The 12,550-nt window shown below is 45.7% G+C and overlaps 1 protein-coding gene across 1 annotated transcript in view; it reads right to left on the bottom strand.

The window, feature by feature from the left end:
• Fbn3 (fibrillin 3) overlaps nucleotides 1-12,550 on the bottom strand; it is an 87,918-nt gene that overhangs the window by 57,413 nt on the left and 17,955 nt on the right. Inside the window, 4 exon segments of the mRNA XM_008824159.1 lie at nucleotides 1,947-1,998; nucleotides 2,274-2,484; nucleotides 2,486-2,563; nucleotides 3,761-3,879. Coding sequence (XP_008822381.1) covers nucleotides 1,947-1,998; nucleotides 2,274-2,484; nucleotides 2,486-2,563; nucleotides 3,761-3,879 — 460 coding nt within the window.

A 12,550-nucleotide genomic window follows, 5' to 3' on the forward strand; every position in this document is an offset into this window, starting at 1 on the left:
TCCACTGATGTGGCCATTGTTAAGTTGCCCATGATTCTGTAGATAACCTTTCACTCATGGTCCTGTAAGCAACCCTAAGAAAACGCATTAGGACACACACACACACACACACACACACACACACACACACACACACACGCATGCATGCACGCACGCACACATACACACACACATGCACACAGAGAAACATAAAAGTATAAAGGGGGCTGGTTGAGATGAGAAGGGGAATTAGATGGGGGGGAACAAGAGAAGGTAATGGGGGTGAACATAATAAAAATATGTGCGGTGGACAGCAGGCTCAGTGGTTAAGAGCACTGACTTCTCTTATAGAGGATCCATGTTTGGTTTCCAGCACCCACATGGCAGCTAACAACCATCAGTAACTCCAGATCTGACACCCTCTTCTGGCCTCTGTGGGCACTGCATGCACGTGGTATATTTATATTCATGCAGGCAAAACACTCATAAACACAAAAAAGTCAGGTGTGGCTGCATGAGTGCCTGTAACACTGTGGGAGGTGGAGGGTCACTGGGATTTTCTGGTTGCCATCCTAGCTCCAAGTTCAGTAAGAGAGACCCTGTCTGAAGGGAATAAGGTGAAGAGAGACTGAGCAGGACACCTGACAGCCTCTTCTGACCTCCTCAAGGGCATGGGTGCATGCATATACCACACACATCATATTCTCTCTCTCTCTCTCTCTCTCTCTCTCTCTCTCTCTCTCTCTCTCACTAAAATACTAAAAAAATTGTGTGTACTGAACATACACAGACCTTTCCATGCTTTCATTATATTCTAAACATTACAAGCATTACAATGATTATTCATATAGCATTTCCTTTGTGTTAGGTTCAAAGTAAGCTAGAGTTAATCAAGTATCTGGAAATATGTGCACAGGTTCTACACAAATTCTATACATTTTTCCATTGAAAGTTTTCTTTAATTACTTTTATATCATATGTGTTTTTCCTGCATGTATGTAAGTGCAACCATGCATGCAATGCCCACATAGGCAAATTCCATGGAATTGAAGTTATGAATGGTTGTTAGCTGCCGTGTGGGTGCTGGGAACCAAACCCAGGTCTTCTACAACAGCAGCCAGTGCTCTTAACCACTGAATCATCTTAGTCCCTATTTTTTTCCATTTTAATGTGTGTGTGTGTGTGTGTGATATGCATGTTTGTATTGTGTGGGAATGTGTATATGGGTGCATGTATGTGTGTGTGTGCATGTGGAGGATGAGGTTGATGTCAGGATCATCCTTGATCACTCTTCCATCTTATTCATTGAGGCAGGATCTCTCAGTCAAACCCAGAGCTCTGTAATATGGCTAATCTCACTAGCCAGCTTGCCTTCTGAGGCTGGAATTACAGGTAGACCACCATGCCCACCTAGTATTTATGTAGATTCTGGAGATCTGAACTCTGGTCCTCATGCTTACAAAGCAAGTGCTTTACTCACTGAAACATCTCTCTAGCTCTCTATGCCATTTTATATAAGGGACTTGAACATCTGAGGATTTCGGTATTTTAGGGAATCCTATGTCCTGATGAGCTTGTATTGTTAACTTGACACATCTAGAGTCACCTGGGAAAAGGGAACCTCAGTTGGAGAATTTCCTCAATCATATTGGCTTATGGTCCTGTCTGTGAGGGGCTGTTTTAATTGATGATTGGGAGGGCCCAGCCTACTGTGGATGTTGCCATCCCTAGGCAGGAGGGCCTGGGCTGTTATAAGCAATAGCTGAGCATGAGCCAGGGAGTGAGCCAGTCAGCAGCATCTTCCATGGTTTCTGCCTCCAGCTTCCTGCTTGAGCTCCTGCTCTGACTTCCCTCAATGGTAGATTGTGACCTGGAAACATAACCTGAAATAACCCTTTACTCCCCAAGTTGCGTTTGGTCAGTGTTTTACCACAGAAATAGAAAGCTACCTAGGACACTCACCTCACCCATCTGTGGTGATGCCAAGTCCAATGATGCAGAGTGTCTGGAACTCAGCTGTGGATGGTGAAGAGCCCAGCATGGTGAGTCAGGGTGACTGTCCACTGTAGAACCTAAGCCATGCCCTCAGCCATTGCATATTGGTCCCAGGCAAGAGTCTGGGGCTCAGATGTGCCCTCCCCACTTCCCCAGGGTTTAGAGGAGGACAATCCCCTTTAGTCTCTTCTTAGGAAGAGCCCCCAATAAAAGGACTTCCTTCTCCAAGGAGGATGAATCAACAAAGGAGCTCAGAGCTGAGGATGTGGATGGGGAGCAGGTAGGAGGATGCTCATCAGAGTTCTTGGTTGGACAGGGCTGTCAGGGAACTCCAGAGCCATGCTCTGAACTGGCACAGCATTCAGATCTCGTGACAATGCCAGGGAAGGGGTGGGTACAGGAGCCCTTCTCTATAGCCCCATAACACATGCTATGCATATGGGTGTCTGTGCACACAGAGCCACCTGCACCCACCACCATCCCTCCAGGGCACTGGCAGAGGAAGGACCCCCTCGGTGTTGGCACAGTGGCCATTCACTCAGATGCCTGCGGTCTGGCACTGATCTATGTCCGAGATGAGAGGGACACGCTGGGGTGGTACCAGCTGGTTCCCCTCATCTCGTTCCCTCTCCAACAGCCCCTTCATTTTCCCTGACCATCTCTTCCTCTTTCTGCAGATCCTGTCTCCTAAGTCTTTCCTTTTGAATCTTATCATTACTATTTAATTTTATGTGTATGAGTGTTTTGTCTGCATGTGTGTAAGTGTACCAGTGTCTTGCAATGCCTTCGGTCATCGGAAGAGGGCATCAGATCCCTTGGAACTGGAGTTACAGATGGTTGTTAGCTGTCATGTGGTTGCTGGGAACTGAACCTTGTTAGTCTGCAAGAACAGCCAGTGCTCTTAACCGCTCAGCCTGCACTCCAGCTCTTTTCTTTTGGTTTGTGGACCTGTGTGTGGAGGCCAGATGTCAACCTCAGTGTTCTTCTTCAGCCATATTCCAACTCTCCACTCCCCCACTTTTGAATGCCTGTTAGTGTGGCATATATATGTGACATATACACACGTGTGTGCATGTGCGTGTGTGTGTGTCCACAGTGTGCATGCTCACTGAGGCCAGAAGATGTGAGATGTCCTGCTCCATCTCTCTTTACCTTATTCCTCTGAGAGAAGTTCTCCCACTGAATCTGGAACTAGGCTGGAAGTCAGCAAGTCCCAGTGATTGTCCTGTCTCTGTCCCCCACAGCACTGGGGTTACAGGTACATGCTGCCACACCTGGCTTTTTATACGGGTGCTGGGATTCGAACTCAGGTTCTCATGCTTGAACAGCAAGTACTCTTACCCACTGAGTCACCTCCTTAGCCCACCCACCCTTAATTTTTTTAGAACAGAGACTCTACTGGCGTAGAGCTTGTCAAGTAGGCTAGGCTGACTGGCAAGTCGGCTTCAGGAATCTGCCTGTCTCTAGCTCCCCAACACAGGGACTACAAGCATGTGTCACCATGCCAAATTTTTACATGGGTTCTGGGGATCGAACTCAGGTCCTCATGCTTTGCAGCAAGCATTTTACCACCTGAGCCTTCCCTAGCCCTCCTTTTCCATGTCTCTCCTCCCTTTCCTCCTCCTGCCATCTCTTTTTCTCCTTCCCCATTCTCTTTTCCCTCCATCTTTTTTCTCACACTTTCTCCTCATTCCTTCCTCTATTCTCCCCCCATGCTGCTCCTCTTCCTTCCTCTTCCCATCACCTTCCAAAATTCAGGCTCCAGCTTCCTGTCTTTATCACCCACATAGGAGCTGCCACCAGGGCCCAGCATGAAGCTGGGTTTTCATAGACATGTGAAGCTCCCATTCTCACTGATGCACAGATCATTCAGGCATGTAGTGCCAGTGGCACACTCATTGTGATCTGGAGACACAGGGAGAAGGGAAGGCTGTGTCTAGGAAGAGGGGCAGCCCTGCCCCAGCTGAGCCTGTGACGCTGTACCCCTCTCCAGGGTACAGCTATCTATAATTATCTCTGTTTGTATAACTGTCTCTGTGTAACTGTAAGGCACTGAATTACAGGCCTTTTGTAGGACAATATTCAAGGATGCTCAAGCCCCTTTTATAAAATGATATCTACACATATGTTCCCATAGTCTTTGTTATTATCATTATTCAGGGCCTTGTGCATGCTAGGCAAGTGTTCCACCACTGAATTAAAGTCACAACCTTAAAAAAAAAGATTTATTTAATTTTTAAAATTATGGGGGCCAGAGAGATGGCTCAGTGGTTAAGCACAGGCTACTTTTGCAGAGGATCTGGGTTCAGTTCCCAGTACCCACATGGTAGCTAACAACTGTCTGTAGCTCCAGTTCCAGGGGTATCTGATGCCCTCTTCTGGCCTCCACAGGCACTGCACACATGGATGCACTTACATACATGCAGGCAAAACACTCATACACATAAAAATTAAAATTATGTATGTGTGTATGTGTGTGTGAGTATGTGAACTTTGTGCAGCTGCCCAGAGAGACCAGAAGAGAGCATCAGTTCCCCCTGGAGATGGAGTTTCAGGCAGTTGTGAGTCATCTGATGTGGGTGCTGGGAATTGAACTGAGGGTGCTCTGTAAGAGTAGCAAACACTACTGACTAGAGCCATCTCTCCAGCTCTAGCCCTTGATTTTTTTTTTTTTTTTGAGACAGAATTCTACTCGGTAGCCCAGGCTGGCCTTTAATTCACAGTCTTTTGTCAGCCTGTCAAGTGTTGGGCTTATAAGTGTGTGCTGCCTTTTTGGCCCCCTTCCATAAACTGCTTGTGTGTGTGCACGTGTGTGTGTGTGCATTTGTGTGGAGGCCACAGGTCAACATCAGATGTCTTCTTGGATTACTCTCCTCTTTCTGTGGGGTCTCTCCCTTTCCTCGTGGGTCGTTGGCCACTGGTCCATGAGGACAAAGGGAGCAGAAACGATGAACGGGGTCAGGACGGCCGGTGAGCACTGACGGAAGAAAGCCCTTTCGGGGAGGCAGGTTCAGTGATACAAACAGCTCCAGACTCAGTGAATCAGCTCTGTTTATTCAGTGGGGGTTAAGGAAAATAGAGTGTGGAGGCAGCAGCCAATGCTTCAGCTGATAGGTGCTCAGAGTATGCTTTATTTACATGTGGTAGCAGGATCCTATCATCCGACTATCGGGCAATGCCTAATTATCATATAGAAAAAACCTGGGGGTAGTTTTTACTCCAGGTAACTATGCCAAAGGTCATGTTCCAAATAAGGTCAGGCATTCATGCTTGGTGGCACTTTCCAGGTAAGTCAGGCAGAGAGCAGGAGGCCCCCTGCTGAGAAGCGGAGTCCTTCCATATAGCGCTGAACCCCTTAGAGCTATCACGACATGGAGGACTGCAACCCTAGCAGCAGGTTCCCCAACATCTATCTTTCTTTTTCTTTCTTTCTTTCTTTCTTTCTTTCTTTCTTTCTTTCTTTCTTTCTTTCTTTCTCTTTCTTTCTCTCTTTCTTTCTTTCATATTTGTTGAGGGTTTTTTTGTGGCCCAGTAGTATGTAGTCAATTTTTGAAAAAGTTCCATGGGGAGCTGAGTAGAAAGCATATTCTTTGGGGCTTGTGTGGCATATTTGAAAGATGTCTGTTAGGTCCATTTGATGTATGGTATCATTGAATTCAGATGTCTCTCTGTTTATTCTTTGTCCAGTTGACTTGTCTAATAGAGAAAGTGACATATTGAAGTCCCCTACTATTACTGAGTTGGGGTTAATCTGTGTCTTAAAGTCCTGTACTGTTGTTTTTATGAAGTTGGGTGCACCAGAGTTTGGTGAATATATGTTCAGGACTGTAATAACTTCTTGATTCATTGTTTTTTTGCAAAATGAAGTGGCCCTCTTTGTCCCTTCTGATCAGTTTTAATTTAAAGTCTTTCTTTCTTTCTTTCTTTCTTTCTTTCTTTCTTTCTTTCTTTCTTTCTTTCTTTCTTTCTTTCTTTCTTTCTTTCTTTCTTTCTTTCTTTCTTTCTTTCTTTCTTTCTTTCTTTCTTTCTTTCTTTCTTTCTTTCTTTCTTTCTTTCTTTGTATGAGTATTTTGCCTGCATGTATGTAAGTGTGCTTATGTTGTGCAATGCCCACAGAGACCAGAAAAGGGTGTTGGATCTCTGGAACTGGAGTTAAGAATGGTTGTTAGCCACCATGTAGGTGCTGGGAACTGTACCTAGGTCCTCTGCAAGAGCTATCAGTGCCCTTAACTGCTGAGTCATTGCTCCAGTCCCCCACTCCACATTATTTTTTTTGAGGTAAGGTCTCTCACTGAACCTGGAAGTTGCTGATGACTCTAAATTGGTTGGCCAGTGAGATCTGGGGATTCTCTTGTGTCCACCTCTCAAGCATTAGGATTACAGGCACAAATAACCATGCCTGACTTTTTTTGATGTATATGCTGGGGATTTGAACTCAAGTCCTCATATTTGTGTGGCAGGAGCTCTACTGACTGAGCCATCTCCTCAGCCCTCCATAGACTGTTAAAACCATCTCTCTAGATGACTTATAATAGATAATACAGTGTCAATGTTGTATGAATATTTGTTCTTCTACTCTGCTTATGGAGTAATGACTAAAAAAGACTATATGTTCAGGACAGATACTTTTATTTTTTCAGAATAGTATTGATCTGAGGCTGCTAGCCTCTGAGGATGTAGATCCCACAAAAATAGGCAGCTGACTCTATGTTAGTCTGTCTGTTGGGACACGAGCTTCCCTGGCCATGATGGCAGAGGCTGCCTTGCTCAAGTGACACCTTGGGTCCTGGTATACAGTAAGCATTCCATAAACACTTCCTCAAAGTTGAATAAATGGCACAGTGATTGCACAGCATTAGGAATACAGTAAATGCCACTGAATTGCTCATTTGGAAATGGCTAAAGCAGGGCTGGGAATGTAGTTGAGTTAGAGCTCTTGCCTAGCATGCAGAAAGTCCTGATTTCCAACACCAGCACTGCATAAACTGGATGCTGTGGTACATGCCTGTAATCCCAGAACTTGGGAAGTGGAAGCAGGAGAATCAGAAGTTCAAGGTCGTCCTTGTCTACGTATTGAGTTTGAGGACAGTCAGGAGACATAAGGTCTTCTCTTTGAAGAAAACAAAAGGTTGAAATGGGCACTGGAAATTCAGCTCAGCAGTAAAGTTCTTGCCTAGCCTGCACAAGGCCTGGGTTTAATCTCTAGCAATGCAAACAATTTAAAAAGGGCTAAAAGAGGGGCTAGAGAGATGGCTCAGTGGTTAAGAGCACTTGATTTTCTTGCAGAGGACCTGGGTTCAGTTCCCAACACCCAAATGGCAGTTAACAATGACCCATAACTCCAGTTCTAGGGGATCTCTTCTGGCCTCTGCAGGCATTGTATGCATATGGTACACTTACATACATGTAAGCAAAACACTCATACACATAAAAAAATAAAAAATAAAACTTTTGTTTTGTCTTTTTGAGACAGGGTCTCCCTGTAGCCCCAGCTGTCCTGGAACTCACTATGTAGACCAGACTGGCCTTGAACTCACAAAGGTCCACCTGCCTCTGCCTCCCAAGTGCTGGGATTAAAGGCGTGTGCCACCACGCCCGACAAAATAGAACATTTTTAAAGGGTAAAATGGTAAATTTTGATATGTATACTGTACCATGATAAAAATGCAACAAAAACAGAGTTAATGAGGGATGAGGAGATGGCTCAATGGGTAAAGCACTTGCTGCACAAGTGTGAAAAAGTGAGTTTGGATCCCTAGACCCCAGGGACAACTGGACACGGCAATGCGCTCCTATGCTGAGCTGGGAGGTGAAGACAGAACCCCTGGAGGCTAGCAGGCTTGCTAGCCTGCTGTGTGCAGCAGCTCACAGGAGACCCTGCCTCATCAGGTGGAGGGAAGGACAAAGATTGACACCTGGGGTCGTTCACTGACCTCCACATGTATGCCATGCATGTATGCGCCCCTCCCCACAGAAAGATTTAAAAAACTGAGTAAATAAGGAAGTGTTTGCACAATACTGGGAATCTACTTAAGCGCTACCAAATTATTTAGTTACAAATGGTGAAAATGCTACATTTTGCTCAAATAAAAGAACCAAAAGCCAGTACTCTGGAGGCAGAGGCAGGCAGATCTCTGAGACTGAGATCAGCCTGCTCTACAGGCCAGCTGGGGCTACAGGGAGACCCTTTCTCAAAATAGTAATAATAATAATAATAATAATAATAATAATAAATAAAAACAACAATCCGCCCCCCAAATCTGAGGGAGGGGCAAGTCAGCTAAGAAGTCATCTAGTTCAAAGGCAGGTAGTAGTGTGTGAAGACATGACCTTTTTTCCAAAGTGTACATTGTAAGTACTAACAGGAAGCACACACAGGGAAAAAAATCCATGACACTCCTACATAAAAATCTGCACATGGGGCCTAGGAGATGGCTCAGAGGGTAAGAGCACTTGCTGCACATGCATGAGGACCCAAGTTTGAATCCCAAGCACATACGCAAAAAGCCAAGTGTGGCTGTGTGTGCCCGTAACCCCAGCACTGTGGGGAGTGGAGACCACAGGATCGCCGGGGTTTATCAGCCTCAAGCCTAGTTCGAGGTTCAGTGAGAAACTGTGTTTCCAGGGAATAAGGTGGAGAGTAAGAGAGCAGGACACCTGACACCTTTGGTTTCTGCATCACACATGGGTGTATGCATACCCCCCCAAATAATCTGCACATGAATGTCATATCTCTGACAGAAAATACAAACATTTCAAGTGTTCATCAGTGGATAAACAGATCCACAAAATGTAACCTATCTACACAAAAAGGAACAAAGCAAGGTCAGGCACGGTGGTGCATCCCTGTCATCCCAGCATTGGGAAGGCTGAAGCCGAACACTAGTTCAAGGCCAGCCTGGGCTACATAGTGAGACCCTGTCTCAAAAAAGCAAGCAAGCAAACAAAGAAATGTACACTGACAGACACTACCACATAGATAAACTTGAAGACCTCATGCTTAGTGAAAGATGACAGATGTGAAAGACCACATACTATAAGATTCTATTTATTGGAAATATTCCAAATAGGCAGATCCCAGAGATAAAAAATAGATGGGTCTGGTGCTTAGGGCAGGGCAGAAGGACAGACTCTGAAAGAAGCACTAAGGCCTAGGGCCTTCAGCTTTTGTCTTTGTTTTTATTTGTTTTGTTTTGTTTTGATTTCGGTCTTTTTGAGACAGGGTCTCCCTGTAGCCCCCAGCTGGCCTGGCACTCACTATGTAGATCAGGCTGGACTCGAACTCTCAGAGATCCACTTGCCTTTTCTGGGATTAAAGGCATGCACCACCATGCCGGCTGGCCTTCAGTTTTTATATAAAAGTGTAGTGTGTGTGTGTGTGTGTCTGTCTGTCTGTCTGTCTGTCTGTCTCTGTGTGTGTGTGTGTCTGTGTGTGTGTGTGCATGAAGAGGCAAGACAAGGATATCAGGTGTCTGTTTTATCTTTCTCTGCCTTATGCCTTTGAAACAGGGTCTGTCACTGAACCTGGAGCTAGGCAGGCAGCCAGCAATTCCCATACATTCTCCTGTTTCTGCCTGTCCTCCCCAACAATGCTAGGGTTACAGGCATGTGCAGCCATACCCAATTTTTGAGTTGGGTGCTGGGGATTCGAATTCAGGTCCTCCTGCTTGTATAGCAAAAACTCTTAGCTGCTGAGCTGTTTTCCCATTACCTCCATCCTTATTTATTTATTGTTTTGGTCTTTTTGAGACAGGGTCTCCCTGTAGCCCAAGCTGTCCTGGGACTCACTATGTAGACCAGGCTGGCCTTGAACTCACAGAGATCCACCTGCCTCACCACCCTTATTTTTATCTTTTCCTTTTAAAAAATATTTTATTATTTTTATTTTATGTGTATGAGTGTATTGCCTCACGCATGTCAGTGTACCTGTGTTGTGAAAGGTCAATGGAGGTCAGAAGAGAACATTGGATCCCCTCGAAGTGGAGCTAATGATATGGATCTGGGAACCAAACCCAGGTCCCCTGCAAGAACAGCCAGTGCTCTTAAGCCATTTCTCCAGTTCCTCTTTTTCTTTTTAAACTTTATGTGTATGAGTGCTTTTCCTGTATACAGGTAAGTGCACCGGTGTGTGCAATGCCTGTGGAGGGCAGAAGAGGGTATCAGATTCCCTGGAGTTGGAATTACTGATGGTTGTTAGCTGTCATGTGGGTGCTGAGTTATAAATCTGGGTCCTCTGCAAAAGCAGTGAGTGAACCATCTTTCCAGCCCCTGTTTTTTTCCTTCTGAGACAGTTTCATGAGGCTGACCTCAAACTCATCATGTAGCTGAGAATGACCCAGAACTCCTAATGTTCTAAACTTGTATGCTTTAAATTGTAAATTTTATGGCATGTGAATTACACATTAAGGAAGTTTTGAAAGATTTGTTTTGTAGCCTGGTGTGCTGACACATGTCTTTAATTCCAGCACCCAGGAGGCAGAGGCAGAGGCAGGTAGATCTCCATGAGATCAATGACAGCCTAGTCTACATTTCAAGTTTCAGGTCAGCTGGGCTTCAAGGAGATACCATCTCAAAAGAAACGACTATAGAAATGGTAAGCTCTGTCCATATATGAGATCTTTGGGCAGATCTCCTCAAAGAAGGTGACAAGAAGAGTGCAGGGGGTCTGGCTCCTACAACTCCCCATCTCCCAGGCACTCTCCACAGTGCTGATTCCATGCTTTGCTCAGCCAGGCTGCTCTGGGCTGCTCTGGGACAGGAGAACCACCCTAATTCAGGCTCAGGGATGGCCAGTAGAGCACATGGTCTTGCTTAAAGGCCCCTTCTTGCAGCTTATGAAACTAATTCAAGGAGGCAAGGAAGGTATGTATGAAGATGAAAGATGGACAAGAAGAGCTCAGCTTACAGAAGTGAGAAGAAGAGACAGTGTAGGAAGGGTAGTGGGTAATAAGAATAGGAGTAAAGATTCTAGGTAGTTGTCAAAGGTGGCTAGTGGAGTCAGAAGTGTTCCCCAGGGGTTCTGGTTCCTCCAAGGGGTGGGCCTGCTGTGGAGAATTGACTGTGGAGAGTTAGCCCTGGAAACTGCAAGGAGGGCTTGTGGTGCCATCTTGGGATGGGAGCCACGAGCTGCCAGGAACGCACAGCGGTGGGAGTGGGGAGCGTGCAGCAGCGAGGCATACTCAAGGACAGAATGGCCTGGCACTTATGGACCTGGGGCTAGACTGCTGGCGTGCTGCAGGAGCAATCTGGCAAGGCAGGCTCTGAGCTGCAGTGCAGAGCTGTGCAGTGTAGAACTGAGTAGTGCAGAGCTAGGCACTGGATGCTCGTTTCTTTGTAAGTCACTCCCCTCCCTCTCCCATGATAATAATAAATGCACATAAAGATATGTTATATGGTTTGCTTGACAGCCCAAGAGACCCAGAGAGAACTGTGGCAACAAAAGTGGCTTACTCTGGCCCCGATAAATGAACCACAGCCTTGCGGATGTGGGTCTGGGAAAGCAGTGCTGTTCCTGCTCTCTCTGTGGCAGGTCAGCTGAGTTCTGATTCCCAAATCCAGGAGCAGCTGCTTGGAACCCAGGAGAGAAGCCAATCAAAACCCATACACTTAAAGGGGGTTAGCGGTAGTCACATGGGTTATACAATGGATTATAAAATCTGTAACTAAAGAGAGGCCAGCCACGCAGAAGCGTGGGTCACAGCTATGTTGTAAATGTGGGATATGTTGTGGGTATGTGAAGATTTGTTAAAGGTTACCCAAAGGCTAGAAAAACTTGTACCTGCTTTGGACCCAAATGGAGAACCCAGAGAGGGGGCGTGGCCACTTTGCATAATAAAAGGTGTGTCACCAGCAGGGGAAGCTGAAAGGGCTGGGGAGATCCTGGCAGACCCAGCTGCAGAGCTTGAGAAGAAAAAAAAAAGCGGGACACTTTAACTTGTGTAAGGTCCAAGGACTCAGAGAAAGAGACAGATACTAGTAAAAAGGAAAATGACCCAAAAATAAAAGTAGCTAAAGCTGCCCCTCAGATTCAACCTTTGATACAAAAGGAAAAAAAGGCTAACAGTGCTGTAGCTAGGAAATATTCCATACTAGAACTGTTAAAACCAGGAAAAAACTTACAAGAAAGCAGAGAGCCCCTAGTCACCAGGCTTGTGAGAGTATGGGACATGGGCACAAATGACGTCAGTCTAAGTCCTTCAGAAGCTTCACAGCTGAGTTATATAACCACCCATCCATCCTTACAATATAGGCTGTTCAACCTAGCCAATGCAGGGGGGCGAGCAATCCTTAATAGGATGGCTGGTTGAAGGCATTAAAGACACCTGGTTGTTACCAAGGATGACTAACATGATTAGCAGGGGCTGGAGGATGATAAGGGAGGGACAAGCATTACGAGAGAACTAGGTATGAGAAAAGCAATATATGATGTCCAGTTCACTGGGCCAGATAAGACTGTGTTCACCAGAGATATGAAGGAAAGCTTAATTCAACTGGGACCTCAAGAATGGTATGGGGCTTTAATGGCTTTACTAAGCTCTTTAATGGGACAGGATCTTTGTAAAGTGAGAGAGGCTTT

The sequence above is a fragment of the Nannospalax galili genome, unplaced genomic scaffold (assembly GCF_000622305.1).
Source record: "Nannospalax galili isolate Female #2095 unplaced genomic scaffold, S.galili_v1.0 scaffold1009, whole genome shotgun sequence".
NCBI lineage: Eukaryota > Metazoa > Chordata > Mammalia > Rodentia > Spalacidae > Nannospalax > Nannospalax galili.